The sequence below is a fragment of the Vidua chalybeata genome, chromosome Z (assembly GCF_026979565.1).
Source record: "Vidua chalybeata isolate OUT-0048 chromosome Z, bVidCha1 merged haplotype, whole genome shotgun sequence".
In the NCBI taxonomy this organism is placed as follows: Eukaryota; Metazoa; Chordata; class Aves; order Passeriformes; family Viduidae; genus Vidua; species Vidua chalybeata.
The window spans coordinates 37,233,493-37,254,771 of record NC_071570.1 but is presented as its reverse complement, the minus strand read 5'-3'; the positions used below and the strand labels follow the sequence as shown (position 1 = coordinate 37,254,771).

General features: G+C 39.7%; 1 protein-coding gene across 2 annotated transcripts in view; it reads right to left on the bottom strand.

Annotated features, from left to right (window-relative positions):
- The window catches only part of PLCXD3 (phosphatidylinositol specific phospholipase C X domain containing 3), a 75,336-nt gene that overhangs the window by 20,604 nt on the left and 33,453 nt on the right, over positions 1 to 21,279 (bottom strand). Inside the window, exons 6-8 of one of the 2 annotated variants that reach the window (XM_053932318.1) lie at positions 21,212 to 21,223; positions 10,544 to 10,551; positions 5,570 to 6,278 (exon numbers count right to left, since the gene is read on the bottom strand). In XM_053932318.1, the coding sequence (XP_053788293.1) occupies positions 5,570 to 6,278; positions 10,544 to 10,551; positions 21,212 to 21,223 (729 nt within the window). The remainder of the gene's footprint in view (positions 1 to 5,569; positions 6,279 to 10,543; positions 10,552 to 21,211; positions 21,224 to 21,279) is intronic. The other variant, XM_053932319.1, reaches the window with a different exon arrangement.

Genomic DNA, 21,279 nt, shown 5'->3' with positions numbered 1-21,279 from the left:
TTGTTAGCATCTATTAGCTTTTGAGTTTCCTTAGTGATCTGAGTAATGCAGAAAGATCAAAGAAAACCCAAGCGACTTAATGAGACATTTGCAATTTCACTACAGCAGCCATAAAGATTGAAGTGTGAAATCTTTGACACAAGTAGATGTAAGACACAGCTTACAGGAGTGGAGCTGAGAGAATGAACATTTCCTTTTTTGTGATGAAAAGCACTTGCTGCTGTCTGTATGTGCAGGGTCACGCTGTGCCCAGAGTGCGACAACAGGAAAACATAAAGTATATTTACAAGTAGTCACACAGCACACACAGTAACTGTAAGAAGGTGTTTAGATGCCCAACATTATAAAACTCACAAGCACACCAAGCAGAGGGAAAAACTGTCAGACACCCATACCTGCCACAAGAAAACATCAGGATAACTACCCCAAACAAACACCCAAAAGCCAAGCCACTGATCATGGAGGTCATCGTGGTGACCATCACACCAATCCTTTTCCTCCACCAAATCCCACAGGCTACTACTGGGTATGAAGATAAATACTTAGCAAAGTTATTAAGAATCTGTGCTCCTGTATTTTGCGATAATTTAATACTGTTCCAAGTTCATGACCAGAGCCATCAGACACAACCACACAGCCCTTCCTGTGGGAATGCTATACTAAAATTCTCATGCAGACAGGTGTTCCGATGATGAAATGCCACTACACATACACAGCCCATTAGGGGTTTCATTGTGCAGGCCTGTTGATGTGGTAGACAGATTCTTTCAATGAAATCTCCCTGTGCTTGTTCTGTGTGCAAACACAGAGATTGCCTTTTGTGTAGAAAGACTGGAAAAGTAATTAAGGATAGTTTGAGGAGGAACAGAAATACTAAGGATTTGTCTGGATTGCCCAGAGTTCTTTTGAATAGGTTACTAATATACCACAATTCCATTTGGTGCCTTCTGTGGTCAGGAAATAATAACAAAAAAAAAACAAACAAACAAACAAAAAAAAAAAAACCAAAAAAAAAAAAAAAACCAAAAAAAAAACCAAAAAAAAAACCAAAAAAAAAACCAATGAAGAAAGGAAAAGATAGCTGTGTCCCAAGGCAAACATATGTGGTCAGGCATGCTTGTACCACACACATTAGTGAGGGACTGAGTCTCCCCTCACCTCTCAGGAGCTAAAGAGCTGACACATCAGCTTCTCAAGCCCTAAAATTAGAACCAGCTCACTGGAGCCTGCTGCTGTTCTGCAGCCTATAATGGAGACAGCCATCAAGTTTACAATCAGGAAGGATGCAGAAAATTCAGAGAAAACAGTTGCCATTGCTGTTGTTTTTCTTTTTCATATAAAATAGTTTAAGAATGGCATCAGTCAGTATGGAATGTGGATTAAAATATGATCAATTCCCACTCTTCCTGTCACACATAAATTCAGCTGACGGAAGTGTGGCACAATCAGTAACTGACTCAAAAAATCCTACTTCTTGCAACTTCAGGAATAATTTTCCATACAATATCCACCTAATCATACAATATCCATACTCTAGCTAAATCTGACTCTACTTAGTTCATGACTGTACCCAGAGGTGTATTTTCTTCTGACAGTGCCCTACTTACCACCCCTTCTGTTAATAGTGTGAATTGGATGCTTTGCCTCCACTTCAAAAGGTTCATTCTCATGTGTAGGATATATATTTTTTTTTAATTTGGTTTGGTTGCTAAGGAGGAAGCTTTAGCATGGTAGGCAGGGATTTAGTCATATGTGAGCCACAGGGAACATTATCTTTAGAGATTAATTTGGAAATCAAGTGACAATTGGCGGGGTATGTGTTTACTTTCTAGTTTTTGAAAGCTTTACAAGTACCACAGGATTTCTGCATCCTCTGAATGAAGGAGATCTATTCTTCTGCTACATTAATAAACGACAGAGACAACAGAGTATCACGCTTGTCTCAAGTGTCATAGTTAAAATTAGTAATTTCACTGCAAATCAGAAAGCAAACTAGATTATTTGGAACAGCTCTATACTAATCAAAAGGGTGTCTCACAACCTACTTTCAGATATACTGAAGGCAGCTGTCTCACTGTGAAGTTAATTCAATGAGCACAGAAAATGTAATTCATTTGGCATATATTGTTTGCTAATCAAAGAGCATTTCTTGGCATCTAAACTGCATGTGTGACAGAATGTTAAGCCTGGAAACACATTGATAGTCCTCAAAGTTTTTCATCAAATCCAAGAAACATAATGTGCACACATTCAAGCGATTCTCCTCATTCAAGTAGTGAAGGTGAAATCTGTGTTACCAAGTTTTGTTACACTGAACTGTGGTCCTAGGAAGACCTCACAAGAAATAGCTTTGCCCTCACATATTTGTGCAGGACAGAAAGCTTCATAATTTTTAATTTCTCCTTCTTTCTAATTACTGTGCCACAGAACACTACCTATTATGACAGCAAAGCCTGTGAACAAATACTACCAGTAGAAAATTCCTGGTTTATCTTCACTGAATTGAGTCTTAGGAGCATGAAAATGTTTTGTTGTTTTGGGGGATTTTTAATATTGAGGTTATTTTGGGCCTCACAGCTTGCATATCTGTGCTCTAGGGAACAGGTTAAGGAATAACAGCCCTTCTCCTTCTGAAATATATTGCCTTGGAAAGCCGCTCTACAGCAGTGTGCATGTGGACCTCCACCACCACAGGCAATCATGATGAAAAGCCATTAAACCAACCATCTTGGCTACAGAGGAATATTTCACTGTGCTCTTTCCCAAAGAAACCTGCAGAACAGCAGAATGGAGTCCGGATGGGATTGCTGTATAGAGTCTGTTCACAGATTTCCTAGTCCAGTGGATGTTGTGACTGAGGGAAACCATGCTCTCCCTCTAAGGCTGCTCTTCAAATAATAGACAATTTCATTATTAAAAAACAACTTCAGAGATCAAAACCTGGCATGTTCCATTGCATCTGAGAGGATCTAAACTTTGCCCTATTTTCAAAACTAAGTCAGTATGTAAAAGGCCACTGTGCAGGTGGAGAAACAAAACAAAAGAAATTACTGTATGTTTTATTCAAAATGCAAAAGGAACATTTCTTAAATGTAATACTTAATTTAGGAAAAAAACCCCAACCCAATCCAACCCAACCCAAACCAAACAACAAACCTCCATGCCAGAAGTATTTGAAAAACTCAACCTTATTCATTTGCTTTCAGAACTTTTAAAATTCAATGGGAGGGAAGAACCCCATCCAAGTATGGTTACAAAAATCAAGATAACTGGATTCTTAACATAAGGCTCTTCACCAGCATTTCTTAATAAGGAGAAAACAGTATAATGTATAAGTCTATGCAGTAACTGGCAACAAAAGCACGTTATCTACCTACAACACAAAGATGGGATTTGATCTGGGTATTTGTTTTGAAAAGGACAAAATAATATTTTTACTGAGTGATGGTTCAGAGTGGAAAACACAGCACAGCTGGAACGTACATCTTTTTACCTTTTGTATGGATTATATATTTTTAAGCTACTGAAACATTAACACACTGAATTGAAGGCAACTGTGTAAACTGTACTTTATCTTTTAATTGCTTGCCTATTTATATTTAACAGAATCATCATAAAATGAGGAGCAGTTCTGAATATATTTGATGTTTACTTTTAGAGCAGTTAACTCAAAATACAGGCTCAGTTTCTATCAACATTATCATAAATCCCAAGCCTGTTTCTTCCTACAGTCTATTTTTGTATTAAAAATAAAAATTTAAAATGAGATGCCATACTTGGAAGACTCAATATTGGCCTTGGAGATTATTTTGAAGGTCTATTTCTCTCATAATGGCTACAAGAATTATGCAAAAAAGGAAACAACTTTTCTTTTAGAAACGTGACTACACACTTGGGGATAATGGGAAAAATCTCAGTTGAAATCTGGCAAAACAATATTTCCAGGTTTTTCAGCCCAGTGATCTATTGACTTTTGAAGGAAGTTACAATTTCAAGATTTGCTGTTGGGAAAGGCATACTAAGAGTTAAACGGCTCTGGACATTCAAAGCTCAAGCATATTCAGCATCTATTTCAAGTCTTTGTTTTACAAATAGTTTCTAAAAAGCACATTATAAGCTAAAGATGAAGAAAATGGGGTTTGATGGCTATTTTATTGATACAACAAGCTTTAAGAACAACCTGTTAGTTTCCTGATTGTGCTACTTCATGTTCTGAAGAACACTTAGAAAGATGTTTACCAGAGGAAAAAGTTCCATAACAACAGGTGTTTATCGGTATAATCCATCAACAAAGCAGTGTTTTAGTATAGAGCAGTGCTCTTCAGACTCAGGAGCAAGGGAGACTCCCCAGACTGATGGAGCCCCTAAAACACAGATGAAGGATATACCAACAGCTGCAAGTGCAGTCGCACAAGCGCTTCTAAACCACGTTCCACAGCTCATAAAACCTTCCATGTCAGTGTTTTACCATGTCAGGTAAAGTTTTTACCTATTTTTTCAAGTTAAGAGCTGTTTTGGAAAGCTGCTGTAAAAACAGCTCGACCTTTCTCAAATATAAGGCATGTTTTCTTTGCAGACACTGTATCTTTCATTTCACAGAAGGGGCTACGCTGCCAACAGACCTTCCTGTCACATGCACATCCATGCAGAGAGCAAAACATTAGCAGGCCACTGACCCCCACTGTAATTTTTTTTCCACTCTGCAACCCTTCTTTATTTTTAAGGAGAAAAAGAAAATAGCTCTTGTGTCTTGGCATTAAATTTCAGTTTTCCTACCAAGTTGTCAACAAATAGTCACATATATATGCCTTTAAACTCAAAACTGGCTGTGATTTATCAAAGTCAGAATGGTATAAATAATGCATGTCTTGCACATGTGGCTTTTTTTGTAATATGATAACTAATGGCCTGTCAACAAGCTATTCCATGTACAGAAGCTATACAATAGTCTGCCATCTCTTTCCTGTATGATAAATGAGGAAAGACTTTAAGGAGTCAAATTCTCTCTAATGGTGTCCTGCTGTCTTTGATACAACATGTGATGGTATAGAGACAGAAACCATGCATCTTTCAGCTGTGTAATGGCAAATCCTGCAGCATCAGGCTTTGCTGATGAGCCAGGGTTTGTTTTTTTTTTTTATCCCATATCTGAAGCCTGATGCACAAATAAAAACTTTAATTATCTAGGTCATACAGACAGATTTGTCTAGATCATACAGATAAGATTTTCCAGTAAGAAAATCCTAGACATGGTATTCAATGCTTATGGTAAGAAACCACATTTGGAAAACAAAGCAAATTAGCAAAACCTGCATTCAGAAAAAAGAAAAGGTTAAGCCAATCCCCTAATATCTTATTATGCTTCAGTGGCAGATTTTCTTTCAAGATGCAAAAGCTTGTCCTTCAATGTGTTTCTCTTTAAACATTTTAGGATTATGCCAAGTTCTGACTAGCCCACAGTAGCATGGAAAAAATGCATCTGCTAGAGTGCCTTTAAAAGGAATTGTAAAAACAGCACTACCAACACATATTCAGCACAGTCAGCACACCTTACCAGCCACAAACTCACCTTTCTGTGATTGTTTCTCTGAGACCACTTGCAACCCCTTTCACCACTGTACTAGCCTTTGGTGTCAGCACTACTTGAGATATGAAAAAGGAGCCTTTCTTTCTTCTTTCAGTGATTGATGCCTGCAGGAACTGAATCAACTTTTCCGTATCTGTTGTATTTGCCCAGGGAGCTGGCATCATCTGGCCTGGCCACAGAAAGGCTACCTCGACAGCCACTGGACTGTGGTAGAACACTAGTACTTGGTGCTCCTTTTCCCACAGGTACTGGAGGCTGACTTCATGGGCAAATATAGCAGGACACATTTTGTTTCCATATGTGTCTTTGAGCATCTGAACAAGCTTTTCATGATGGCATTTCTGCATCCCATAGAAATGATTGAAGTCCAAGAAGACCACTTCTTTTGAGTGCTCAGTGAGAAATGTGTTGATTTCCTCCAGACCTTCCTTGACTTTGGCACTAAATAAACCATGAGCGAAGTAGAGTTCATTGTCTGGGTCTCTGGGCTTGGTGGAAATTCTGAGATCAAAATACCGTATACCTGCCCCCAGCTGGCTGGTGAAGTTCATGGTCTGTGTAGCCAGCCACTTCCTCATCAGCTTTTTAGCCACAGTCCCAAAAACTGACACAAAATTCTGGACCGTCTCTGGCTGCTCAGGCCCAACTGGAGAGGCTTCATCAATGTAGAAGCTAAAAGAGTCATGAGACCCTAAAAACACAAGAGAGAAAAATTATAAAAATGTATTATAAGCATTTAGTGGGTTTGTCTTAATGAAAATAATTTTCTGACCTGTACCAACACCCACCAACCACCTCCCCCACCCTTTCTCTCAACAACAGTACATTTGCCTGGCAGCATTTGCCCCAACAACACATTGTAGGAACTTGAAAGAAAGTCTTTTTCACTGCTTGTTTGTATGCTCAGTCACTCTCTTCCAGCTCTTACTTATGCCTTTAGGCTCAAAATACCCAGTGGTCTCTGAACATCCAAGCAATTCTGCTAGCAAAGTTAGTCACACAATAAGTCCCTTGAGCCAAGGAGGAGAGTTTGGCCCTGCACACGGAATCATGCAATGTCTAGTTTGTAGAACCAAAGGAAAAAGCCAAAACAAACCAACATCCTTCCACACACACATTTATAGCCAGATAAAATAGGAGTTGGAAAAATGTCATGGAACATAACCTTTCTATCTTAATTTCAAGTCTCATCTGGCCATCCACAATGTTACTGAATGCTGTTTTCCTTCTTAAATTTACTTCTAAAATTCTTTACTATCCTTTGCTAAATAAGTACAAGAGATAGAGCCACTGATAAAATTCAGAAACTCTGCTGCCTGCTCTTCAGAGGAATGGGACGTAAAACTTAACAAGCCTATATATAGGAATTACCATTTTCTACAACATAAATTTGAATACAAATACATATTCTATTCTATACATACATATTCTATACATTTTGCTATACAAAATTCTGTGTCTCAAGTTATGTCCACTTGTAAAAGCCCACAGTCTCAAAACAAAAGCCACAATTAACAATGCTCAGCATTCAGACATTGACATGAAAACAGTTTTATGGAGAGATGAGCTGACCCTAGGAGATGCTTATCATCTTTGTCAACCATTACCCTGCTGAACACCTGGTGTTTGTACCTGGCTGTTTACAGAGAAACACTGTCTGTCCAGCTACTGGCAGAGCCACACTCCTGCTATTCCAGCCATAGATGCTTCTGGTCAGACTCACAGCAGCAAGCAGGTCTGCTGCTCAGTCTGAGACACAATGCTTGCAAAACTCCTTCAAGGTTAGCAGGACTTGTATTCTGGAAATGGACTGCAGTATTAGGTGCTCAGAGATCCAAATCCTACATCAAAATGAGTTCAGAGCAGTGGTCTTGTCTGTCTCCAATGCTTTTGCAGGTACTTTTCAAAATTGCTTTCCAGAGCACGTATGCTGTAGCAAGTAAGTATCCCATTAATGAAATTCCGCTAGTCAGTCATTTCTGAGAGCGATGCTGCTTTACCTGAACTGGAATAAACCCTATAAACTGAAGCAGCAGCTATAACATTTTCTTCTTTAATAACAAATAAAGTCATGACAAATCATCCTAGAATCTGGCTTGGATTTGTTTAATCTGAGAAATGTCTTTAAATTTTGTACACACCCGCTTCTCATGGCTGTCTCTTTGAACTGCATTTTGCTTTAAATATTAGATCACTTTTCCATTTCAATGAAGCTTTCTACTGCTAGGTGTTGAAGTGATAATATATTTCTTGCAGTACCTGATTAGATCACGCAGTATCTGGTTACACATTGATATCCTTGGGGACTAGATATGCATACAGAATTCTAATGGTAAAACAAATCATTAGAGCAGTGACCTGTGTATCAACAGTATTACAGGGAAAATCAATGAGATGCATTAAATGTTCTGCGCAGTGTAACCTGCACTAATCTAGAAATCAAAGTAAATCTAGTCTTGTTTAAAACAAGGCACAGCTACTGATATTAGGAAGGGATGGAATTTGCAAATCCCCACTTTGTCCATTGAAGCCCATTTTATTTTTGTAGGGTTTTATGCCAGGTTAGGTACCTGATCAACTGATGAGCAGTAGGCTTAAAACGGTATTAAGATTAATTGAACCACTTGTCTTTTATCTTCTGATCTGCAGACAGGGGCAACCTGAAGTTGCAGAAAAGGTAGTAGCTAAACTTGACTACAGCACTGCCAGTAGGCACATATTGGTTTAAAATACTTCTTAAAACTACTTTAGTCAAGAAAGGCAGCACAATTCTCACAGCAGAAAACTAAGGTGAACAACCTGTCAACAGGTAGCTTTTAGCTAGTGGTAATGAAAAACACAGAGAAGTGTGTGTTTGTGTGTGTGTGTGTGAACACCACAGTTAGAAACACCTGAACACTCCAAGTAGGATAAGTCAGAAAAATAATTTTCCTCATCAAAGTCTTCGTGCACATATTTGAGCCTAAAAATAGATATTCCTATGTGGACGGTAATGAGAAAACTGCACAGTGCTCTGAGAATTTTCATGTTTTGTAACCCAAACAAGGAAGCCCTACAGCATAATACAAAAAGGAAATAAGGCTTAACTTGGTTGATGCAAAATGAAGCAGAGGTCAGCTGTTCAAAAGTATGTAAAGATTCCTCCGAAACAAAAAATACAGCAAATATTTTGTCTTTCCATATGTATAAGTACTTTGAACAGGTCAATTAAATATTATTTTCCACGATGCACTCATCCACATTTCTTTTTGCCTTAATCCTGCCCTGTTGTCTCAAACAGCTTACTTGTGTAACTCACAAAAATTCAAAATCCTTACACTTAGCAGAGCAAATTAGGGTATGATCTTTTCCACTGTCATGCCCAAAATCACCATATTCCTGGTAATGAGGGAATCCTGTACAAACATGTTTTTGGAACCACATTTCCTTCCAAATCTTTCTTTTGTGCATAGGGACATTGGACATTCCCCTCCTGTATTTTCACTGGAACATGTTCTTGCAGGTTCTCTGTATCACCAAACTTCAGCCCCCATGAAGAGAGAATGCAAGTTACATTTAGGAACACAAATGCAATGATGCCTGCAATCTTTTGAAGTTGGCAGTCCTTGCACATCATGTATCTCTGTTATGGTAGGTTTATACCACAGAGACTTTGCAGTCTGAGACCTGGAGAAGCAAAGAGGGGAAATTACTCATCCCAAGTCATTCAGGGAGCAAAAGATGATATTCCTCTTCTGCGCAAACATATATTCTCACCAGTTTACTTAGTGTATAAAATTTTCTTAAAATATTGCACACTGTTTTCCCAACAACCCAGTATATCCAAGAAGTCAAGGATGAAGGCTCATGGATCAGCATGATGGGGGTAACAAACAAGGGGTTTGATGTGCACACACTGTAGACTGCCCAGTCAAGAAGAGAAAGTGGATGAAGCCTTTAAACAACTGGAAGAAACTTCATAATGACATGTTTCCATGGGGGAATTTTGAGACATTTGCAGAACAGCAGAGTGCAGGAAATTCAGAGAGCATCAGAAACTTATTTTTTCTGCAGGTATTCCTTTAAGTAGTGAAGTTGCACTGCTGGATGTTGTATGAATTGAGGAAGAAATGGATAGGGACATAAAGGCTGATGACAACTTTAGACTGAGTGACTACGAGGAGAAATAAGAATTTGAAATACTCAGGAAAGCAATGAAGGCAAAAAGCAGAATAAAGATCCTGGATTTCAGAGCAACTGTCTTGGCTTGTTCAGGAAATTGGTAAGTGGAAGCCTGGAAGAACTCAATTACCTTAAATGCCAAGAGACGCAGCAGAAAGGGCTGAGCTTGGAAAGCAACTTCCCTAAAGCATATGAACACAGCATGAAGAAACAAGTAAGGCAGGAGGCAAGTTTGGCTGAAGGAGTAATTTCTGAGTGGCATCAAACTTAAAAAGCCACTACAGAAGGTCTTAGCAAGGACAGGTTGCCAGGGAGGTACAGAGGACAAAGGCATAGAGGGAGTTCAGAAGGGCACAGCTGGGAAGGGAAATCTGCAAGGGATGGGAAAGGCAACAGACAGCTTCTGCTGATACGTCAACAACAAAAGAAAGCACAGAAAAAGCTGATCCACTACAGAACAGGGCAGGAGACCTGAAGGATGGATGCCATTCAGAGGGACCTGGACAAGTCTGAGAACTAACCCATAAGAATCTAACGAGGTTTAACAAGGCCAAGTGCTGGTGCTGCACCCAGGTAGAAGGAAGCCCTGGTATCAGCACACCCTGGGCATGAACAGACCCAGAGCAGCCCTGCCCAGAAGGGCTTGGGGGTGCTGTGAGTGAGAGGCTGCACATGGCCCAGCCATGGCACTCACAGCCCAGAGAGCCAAACGTGTCCTGGGCTGCATCCAGAGCCCCGTGGGCAGCAGGGCAGGGAGGGCATTCTGCCCCTCTGCTCTGCTCTGCTGAGATCCACCTGGAGCACTGCATCCAGCTCTGGCTCCCAGCACGGGAGGGACAGGGACCTGCTGGAGTAAGTCCAGAGCAGCACCTTTGATCATGAAGATGATGAAAGGGCTGAAGCACTTCTCCTCTGAGGATGGGCTGAGAAAGCTGGGGTTATTAAGCTTGGAGAACAGAAAGCTGCTGAATAGCAGCTTTCCAGTACCTAAAAGGGTCTTATTTAGAAAAGGGAGAGCAAGTTTTCACTTGGACAGCCATAGGACAAGGAGGAGCAGTTTTAAACTAAAAGAGGAGAAATTTAGATTAGATGTCAAGAAGAGGGCAGTGTTATTCAGAGGGCAGTGACGCACTGGATCAGGTTGCCCAAAGAAGTTGTGGATACCCCATCCCTGAAAGTATTCAAGGCCAAATGCTGGATAGCATTTGTTATCTTGTCCTCAGCAAAGGGGTTGGAATAAATGATCTTAAAGATTCTTTCCAACTCAAACCATTCCATTATTCCATAAGAAATTATCAAGAGGCACTTAAAATGTCTACACCAGCCATGACTCAAATAACAGAAGGGGCCAGTTTCAACCACTGAGACACTAAATCTTCATAAACTGGATATTAAAGAATAAATTGTGCAGTATCACTTAGATTGCTAGAAAGCACCTGCTAGAATTTTTACTAGGGAGAACTATCTACTGGTTTCTTTACTGGATTCCTGTAATAGGGCAATTTGGAACATTTAACCCACTATCGCTCTCTATGGTCATATTTATGGCTTCCCTGGAGGGCTAACCCCCCCATTTAAAAAGTAATTGGGCTTGGTGCTGAAAGAAGTCCCTAAAGGAGAATACATTTTAGGTCAGAATTGTTTCTTCAGTGTCTTGGAGATTTACAGAGAGGCATGGCAAATCTACTATTTTTGGTGGCTAAGCTTAAATATATCATTCACAAAACCAGCAAGTGTAGCTGAACTTTGCCATGCCTTTCCTTGCTTCCCTGTCATCTCTGTCCATCCCTTGGTAAATACAGCCTCATAAACAGCACCTAGAATTGAACAGCACTGACCAATATGCTTCCAACAGCAGCAATCATACCCTGATGATCCACAAGTATCAGAAAAAACCCACAAACAAGTAGAAGCAACAGTTCACAGGTTTTAGCATGTTTTGCTCTCTTCTTCTTCTTCTATGGATCTCTTGTCTCTATGCTAGGAGTTATCCAATAGCTTTTGGAAGTGGAAATAGCTTTTGGGTGTCATTAAAAGCTTTACCTGTTGTCTTTCTGTATTTAGGAGATGTCATCCCTTTGTGACTATTGCTGAAACGTCACATGCAGTGCCACATAATTTCTTTAAAGATGTCCTTAACAATGAAGGCTCTATAGTGACTGACAGCAGATAACATGTTTCTTGAATGGTGTAGAGAACAGCTAGGACAAAGTCCATGACCTCTGGTACACAGGAGTTCAATGCAAATGTTCTTGCAATCTCATTTGGTCTTTTCTCCCTGTTTCTTTTTGACCTTAAAAATCAATCACACAAGGAAGAAGCCCTATGAATTGTCAGCTAGTTGCACTGCCACTTCAAGGAACAGTGAAAGCCTAGTCATGAACACTAGACTTAATGCAACTCAGTATTGTGTTTTGCCTTCTTTTTGAGATGGCTGAGAGCTGTTCTCTTCATCAAAGCCCCAGCACACCTCAGGAAGTCAAAAGGTGCTGCCAAGAGCAATGTTATTCAGACTAAACAGTCTAGTTCCCTTTAGCATACAAACTGCTTGGGTGATATCAGCTTTGTTTGATAAAAACACTACACAGAAAAACAAAATCAAAACTGGGAGAAACAGAGAGATTATAGATTGCCCAGTGTCCAAGTGTCTGCACAAGTAACTGCCTCACTTTCCAGTTGCTCTTCCAGTGTTCATCACCAGCTGTGTGTCCCTAACCCCAAATGAAGATCACAGGGCTCAGTCACATGTTGACACTCAGGAGTGCACAATCTAAAGGCATGGGAAGAGAGGTACACACCACCTCCCATAAAGCAAAAATCCGGATACTGAACAAATATTGAGAACAGGAATACTTGCATGACATTAAAAATTGACATATGTGTACATGTATACTACATATACATATATATATATATGTATTTATGCTCATATGCTCCAAGAAATTGCACTCTTCTTGTACTTGTATCTCATTCTGCCTTGAAGATGTTGGTTACAGTATGTGAAACAGTGAGGAAAGGAAATGTTTGCTTCCTTCTTGCCCCATAACTTCCCAGAAGGAATATTCCCCCTCCTCCCCCTGCATATTCTCTTCGCCACCAGGTGAGTTCTGGACCAGCCACTGGAATTGCATATAAAGGTAACTTGGACCCTAGTCCTATGCCTGGGAATACATCACTTGGAGTCTGGACTGTGCTGCTTTATTGAGACTGTCCTGCAGACAAAAGCGACAATCTAAAAAACCAGTCAGGAGCACAGTAACAACCATGCAAACATTTTAACATGGTTTGCTTGCAAGGGTGAGCAGAACTACTTTGTATTGTATTTTGCAACCTCTGCCTGGGTTTCTAATGCTACTACCGCCATGGGTGGAACTCGGCATTTCCCAGCCAAAGCATCTCAGCTGGAGCCCCTCAGTCCACATCAAATGTCCGAGCACAACTTCAACAGACTCACCAGCTACTGGACTGATCTAGGACACAGCCTAGAACTGCACATACAAAACTTTCAGAACCCAGCACAAAGCATCTGCTTCTTGTTCAGTGTAATACAGAACAGAGAGTTTATTTTCAGGGATTCACAGAACAGCTGAGTTTCAAAGAGACCTCTGGAGATCATCTGGTTCAATCCTCCCTTCTCCAGAGTGAAATTAAAAAAAATATGCAAACTTGAAAACAGATCATTGAAGACTTCTCCAAAATACCTTGCTGAAGCAGCTCCTTAGCCAGGAAGGAACAAAACTGGTAGGCCATCAGTCTCAAAATTACATTCCATATCTAATGACCAACTTTCAGACCTGGAATGACTTTGTTTTGTCCTCCCTATAAAAAAAGAAAATTTTCATGCAACAAGAGAGGATTTTAAACAATTACTTGCTCTTGTTCCTCTTACATGTTCTTATCACCTGTGAAATATTCTTGAGAATCAGTTTGGTTTGTACTCTTGAACATGGCTATAATTGCTTCCACAGGGAGACTTCTGCTGTTGACATTGCCAGTCCTCCATGACCATGAGGAACTGCTCCTCACTCAGGCCAAAGATGTTACCATTTAAAGCTGTTAAGAAACTTCTTATGGAATATGGCAGTGCCTGCACTGCAAAGTGTTTCTGGTCACTGAATTGAGCCAAGATCAGTCTTGCCTAAGCACTGCTTCTTTCCTACAAAGAACTCACTTTTAAAAAATAAAACAGGTTGGGAGGTGGGGAGGGATCTGCTTGGTATTAAAGCCCTGGGTAGCTAGTAATTATCACAGTATGACAGACAAGCTTGGCTACAAATCTGATTAGATTACTCATTATTCAATTCATACTAATATGTTTGGTGTGTAGAAAAGTACCCACATGCAATTTCTCAAAGTTCCCTCCTGCCAACACAAAGACCAGCTCCCATTTCTTTTAGAACACTGTATCAGTCAATTCTACTTTTCAAATCCCCAGTAGTGCATTGAAAAGTAAAGGAATAAAAAAAGCAAACTCTAATTATATTTCTAGCTCTTCAAACAGTGTGAGCACATTCATAACCAAGGCCATCACAAGCTCAGTTTTGCTAAATAAACTGTTCTGTAACAGAAGTTTAGCACATGCTGCCCTCCTGAGAGTTTTCCCTCTTACTTAATAACTTCTTTACTGTCCTGTAATTGTTTGTGTAGGATGAGATTAAGTACCTTTTCTGAGACATTGCCAAGTGCAGATAGTGTCCTACTTCTTCCCAGGTAAACCACCTCCTGACAGATTTCCTTGGAGGCTTCATGCAGCCCAGCACTCAGAAGGCAGCATGGTGCAGCAGCACATGGACAGCAGGGGCTTTGTAAGAGTCACAGATTACGTATTCTAAAAGCTCACCTTTAAGTGAATAACTAGCTAATCAAATGCAGCCTCTAAACACAGGCAAATATAAGATTAACACAGATGGAAACCAGAAAAAGGTAAGCAAGGCCAGGACACAGCACAGGGTGGAGCAGGCTCCTTCTCCTGTTTGCCCAGCGCAGCAAAGCCCTCGCCCAGTGCTGCAAGAGCAGCACGGCAGGCATGGGGCCGCAGGGCAGGCACTGCTGTCCATGCCCAGAGCCACTGCCCACTGTTCATCCAGAGCGAGTCAGGCCACCAGAACTCCTGCAGGCACTCAAAGGCAAACGTAAGTGTGGGGAACATTTTTGCATGATAGTTGTAAAAGTGGAAAGGATCATGCTGAGGACTGAGAGATTCAGCTGGAGTGTCTTCTTTCTGAATGTGGTCTAAACCTCTCATCTGTACACAGAAGAAAAGGTGAAGGAGAAAGGCAGTGATACTACTTGTGCGTATACCATATGCAAAAAAAAACCCTGTTGAACATTTGGGCACTGCACCAAAAATTTAAAAAGGTGCAAAAGGCTTAAAACTTTAAAAAAACAAAAACAAAAACAAAAACCTGCCCATAACAATCCACTAGAAAAGTTATTTTTATTTGTTCAGTCAAGCAAAACTGTAAACATGATTTCACAGTGTTTTGTGAGCAGACACATAGCATAAATTCTGTACATAGCATAAATTCTGTAATAGAAGTCTCCCTTCACCTATCAAGCTAAAATGCAGCAGAATTAATGGAAAAATCTCAACCTAAACTTACTAAAATTAATAAATCAGTTCCTAATTTCTGGCAGAGCAAGAGCTAAAAAAAAAAAAAAAAAAACAGTTTTAAAAAATAATCTTTACATCAGTATTGAGCAAGCACCTAAAAAATATGGTTTAAGATCATCAGAATTTATAAGTTCAGCAGCAGACTGGACACACCACCACAGCTTGCATGGTGCAGGTCAAGTGCTGTAGTATGCAGACTGCCACGGTCTTCTTGTTTATGTGTTTGCATATATGAATATTGTATAGAATATTCTAAATCACATAAATTAGGATCTCATATAACTTTGTATTTTATGCCCAACTATAATTTGAAGACAAATTAACTACCTAATCACTTGGAAATAAAATTCATTGGAGCAGAGCTGTTGCTACTGTCTATTACCCAAACTCCACAAATGAAAATTCTTTCAAGTCTTTGCTTTTATGTGAACTGTGGAAACAAATTTAGTATTACACCTTTTCACTCTGCAAGCTCACTGCTGTGTGTTCAGATGCATCAGAGATCTCTATCAGATCTCACATCTTAGTTAAACACTAGTCTCAGAAGTACCATAATAGCATTTTTCATCTTAATTTAGGGACTAGCAGACAAGAATGTGAAAGAAGGAAAGAAAAAGGGAGAAAAAAATAGCAAGAGGTATATCTGATTCTAAGCATAAAATTAATGTGCCAGGAATAGTTTGGGGCATATTTTGTTCCAGCAACAGCTCAGTCTGAGTATGTCATCAGCATCCTAGTCATATCTCCTGGGGCAATCAGAAGCACTAGAATTGTGAGCCGATAGCTTTTGGACTAGTGAGAGGCTGTGATGATCCCAGGCAGCTTTGCTAAGCTTGTGAAATGGCACCTGCCAACAGTAAGCACCTTCCGACCTCAATTCTGGTTCATAATTTTAATGTTGCCATTGACAGAAAAGCCATGAAGGACAGCATGCACCTGTGAAGGCTCCTAAAAAAGAGAGTGCTCATATTTCTACCTCTCCATGTACATAAAAAGCGCAGGTAATTCAATGTTCACACTCTAAAATAGCATTAAATCAGACAACTTCTGCTTGTTGAGCTTTTATTTTATTTACTTTCATGAAGAACATTCTTTAATATCTGAAACATGAGAAATTTCCCTTAAAATAATTGCCTCTGATTACACTGATATATCTCTTGCCACCTACTGTATTTTTTTGGCAATGCAGAAGGTTTTGGATACTTGATTTTGCCTTTCTCTCACCTCTTGCCTATGCCTTCTTTGATTTTTTTTCTCTGACATATACAGTACAGCCTTTTCCTAACTCATAACTGCATTGACATATCTACTAACCTCAGTATAGTTCTTATTTCATTAAGCTCTTCTTTCTATTTAAAAATCAGTAACAGGAGTTTTAATAACCCAACAAAATGAAAAAGGTGCAGTATTTTCTACTAAATCTGAGCATCCCTTCTAAACAGTTCTAGTGATCTTGCAGCTGACAGAAACTACTTGCACAGCATATGTAGTTTCTGCATCTTTACCCATAATTTTAAGGCCAGGAAAAGGACAACAAGAGGTGTGTCTGGATAAAATGAAACCGCATTGCAAAGCCAGTGGGAAGAATGATCACTTAAATCAGGTTTCCTGTTAACTTTAAGAGCACTGCCATCTGAGATGGATCACCACAAGAAATTTAAAAGGCAAGATTTTTCAATTTATAAATATCAAACTGTGCTGCAAGAACCTCTGCAATGCAGAGAAAAAGGACTCTTCCTGCACTGTAATGAGTGTACTGGAAGTCAGTTTACCAGAATTCTAGAATGGGATAGCCTAAAGACAATATGGATGAAGTTTTCTATTGCCACACAAGAAATCCAGGATAGCTTTCTTTTCTTTTTCTCAATCACTGAGTTTGAAAAACTGAGGCAAATCTGAGCAACTCACCTGATGCTTGGGGGGTAAAAGCTGCAAAATATTATACCCTGGGATGGGAGAAATATTATACCCTTTTCTGAGTCAGTTTGCAAAGGCTTTCACAAAGAAACACTCTTAAAATATCATTTTAAAAACCTGTGCATAAAGACCTAGCTGACTGACCACACCATGCCTGAGAGATAACAAAAGGATGTAAAATACTGCAAAGTAAGAAGAGTTAAGATGGAAGCTTGCCAGGAGTTTTATATTTTGAATACTGCCCTTGCTAGGCACCCTTCCTTATCATTTGGTTGCTTCAAATGTTCACATTAGATATTGTTCTACTTTTGTGCACTGCTTGGCAGATTTGACAAAGAGCTATAAACAAAATAACTTCCTAAGCCAATCTGTTCAATGCAAGACTCGTCCTCTGAGACCAGGTGCTCTAAAAGAAGTCTCTCATCCAAGGTCTCCTCAACTGTAAGCAAAGACATTGTAATGTTCAACTTCACACGCCTTAGAGGAAAATACTGAAGCAATTTCACTAGGACCCTGAAATACAAATGGAAAACACTGTCCTTTCTGCCAAAGCACTTTTTTCCTGCCAAACTCTAGAAAAATATCCTTAAGCAATTGAAGCCCGAACTTTAGGAATTCACCAGCTACACATGCTGAAATGGAGCACCCCTCCAGCCCAGGGGTTCCCACACAGTCAGTTTATTTTGCTGTAACTCAAGAGACTGGGCAAAGGAATGGGCAAGTGGAACAGTATCACCACAAGGAAGCACACGGGATCATTCAGCTGGCCATAAATATAACCCCTCTGCCAAGTTACCACACCATGGTGTCATTGGCCTTCTCAAGCCCAGAGGTCTGCAAATAACAGCACAGCTTCTGCTTTGTTACATACACGACTGCTTTACAACATGACTGCCTCAGAAAGAACCACACACAAAAAAATCTTTCTAGGAGGCCTTACTGTCTCCTCCACATAATCAGTATTTGTCTTTTACATCTAACTGCATTAACAAGGAAAACAGTCTCATTCAAAGATTTTTTGTACGTGAGTGTTCAAGTCATGGGTTTCCTAATTCATCAGCTGCAAGACCTCATGAGCCATCAGGCAATGACACATTCTGAGCTTGCTGCCACCCAGAGCCCACAGCAGGTGTCAGAGCATGTCCTCCTCAGACATTGCTGTCCTCACGCCTTTCAGTCCTGTCTTGCACCATGCTTTGCTCCTCAGATTGTCCCAGAAGTTCTCCAGTCATGTTTAGTCACTGTAGGCTATCTTTTCTAGGAGCACATGTGGAAGATAAAAATGTGACTTGCTAGGCACTGAATGAAGAAAAGCAACTACAACATCTGTAAAACAGAGGCTCAATGCCAGAGAAACAGCCTCCTGCTGTGAGGTGGCACAAAAACTGGAAGACAATGAGCCAAGAGGCTTTATAAAGGGAAGCAGCAGAGAGATGCACCCATTTGGAAAAGAAGAACCCAGAGAACACCTTTCAATAAAACTATTTATTTGGTCATTGCTAAATGGAAATATAAGCAAAGGTGAGCTGGTTTTTTAGCCATGAAAATATATCAAAAAGAACAGAAAACACAGGAAAACACCATAGGTATCAATCTCAATCAACAGACAGGAAACGGGACACACCTGTATGCTATTTTAGCCTATACATGAAATAAAAAACAAACAAACCATCAAAATAAACGACCACACTGTGATACACGAAAGAATTACAAATGCCAGTCTTGGAAGAGTCTTAGCTAGTATTAAAAAATGTATCTATCTGCCTCATTACCTGGTCTATATCATTGCCACCAGTAACATAAAAACACTTTTAATTTCATTTTGCAAACAGAATGAAGACAAGTAAAGACACACAGAATAGAGAGAACTTGAACTGTCAATACCTGTCCTCTACACATCTTCTAACATATCTAAAGAGGCAATTTAAAGGTCTGCATGATCAATCAACCTAGACTCCTGTCAAACACCTTGTAACACCTAGCAATCCAATTTCAATCAGTTCTTTTTACATTATTTGCTTCTAACATTATCCCTGCTCAATTTAACACAGCAATCAAATAAGCCACTACACAATAGAGAGAGCTACAAGAAATGAATGAAACCAGATATAAAACAGTATTGATGTTATTTCATTTCCTAAGTTTCCAGCCTACAGTCCACACCAGATCCCCAGTTGGCATTTATTAGTATAGCTCTAATGACCCATTAGGCCAATTTAGACTGCTGCAAATCTGGCTGTTAGTGTTAGACTTTAGCATTAAGAAGTCAATGAAAAAGCACAGGTGGTACTATTGATTAACTGAAAAAATAGACAGATGGTCTGTCCTTTTTCCAAACTCAGGATACAACTACTTTACACTGTATATGCTTGTGTCTTCAAAAGCAATTATTAGTTTAGCTGTTTCATACTAACACTAAGTAAAATACCATCATTTCATAGTATTTTCCTAGCATGTAATTGCATATTATTGTCATAGTCTAATTTCAGCTGTTTTCAAGGATTCAAAAGCTAACTTTAATTCTGTAAAACTTAAATTTAGTAAATGTATTGTAAGGACATTTCAAGACTGAAAATGGAATTTTTTTCAGTCTTGCATATGCTCAAAAAAGAAACCATGTCTTCTCTGAACATAATGGCAATGACCGCAGTTCACCTAGACTGACAGTGTTTTGGCTTCAGTGACACACAGCTTAGAAGTCAAAATATTGTTACCTGCAGTAATTCCACAGCTGGTGATACTGGTAAAGCTGAGGCTATTAGCAAAGATAGCATTTACAGTGAGGTGATGATGCCAGCACATATTCTTCCGTGCTTCCTTTGAATTCTCAAACAACCTATGTATCATCTTTTTCTTCTGGATAGAGATTGCCTTTATTACTTGGTCAGGAATATCACAGATCAAACTGCCTTAACATTCTCTTTCTCTCCGCTTTTTAGCTCTATGTTATCCTGAATATTTTCAAGGTACTTGTAAGGACTTGCTAATTTATGACCCTGTTGCATGAAAATGTGAGTGGCGTGCATGGAAGGAGACTCTTTTCCTTAAATCCTTAAGTAATTCTTCAATAAAATGACACTGGCAGACAGCATCTCTGTTCAATGGTTGCCCTTCATCGCCAAACACAATGGCAACTGTTCCACAATGCTGCTAGTGCTGTTTTTCAAGGAGACTGTTGAAGTTGCACAATGATCAGTGGCTTTTTTTTTAATCTCTCTACCTTTCCTCCAGTTATATCTCTCTAGCTTTCCTCCAGACATATACATTAATTCAGCAAATTGAAAAATTTTGAGCAACTGAGATATTTTGAAAAATAAAGTCCTGTTTACTCATTTTAGGATCAGCTCTACTGAGTAAAATAACAATACAGCAATTGACTTGCAGTTACTTTAAAGAGGACCAAATGGCAAGAGACCCAGATCTTCACATGTAACTGTGTAAAAAGCTTTTCCACAACTTTAACCTCTCTCTTGGATATAGAACTGCCCTCCTGCTGGGACATTACTGAAGCTGTGAGGCATGTGAAACCAAAGTTCCCAGGACCTTTCATTCCTCCAAACACAGCTGTGATCCAGAGGAAGGTGTGAAAGACAAATTCAGGACATAGCTTCGGTGGAAATCTCTTAAATGCTCAATAGTCATTTCTGCAATACTGAGCTAAGAATACACTCTCCCACATTACAGTAATATCCTAGTAAGAAGTGCCACATAGGAATTAGGTATTGCTGGATTTTCAGCTGGTGCAAATAGATAGTCAATGTCTTCACAGCATTCTCATTAATGCCAGTCATGGACCATAAAAATATTCGCGTTGCCCACAGCGGTGCAGCTGCACTGCCACCCTTCAGCTTGCAAACCTGCACATGATGTTGCAAGGACGTTGTCCACCCCTTCCACCCTGGAAGCCTCATGAGCTGACAGATCCCACGTACAACAGAGAAGGCCTTTTTGCTGAAGTTCAGTTTTGTGTTGTCCTCATGACAGTAAACCTTGCGTACGA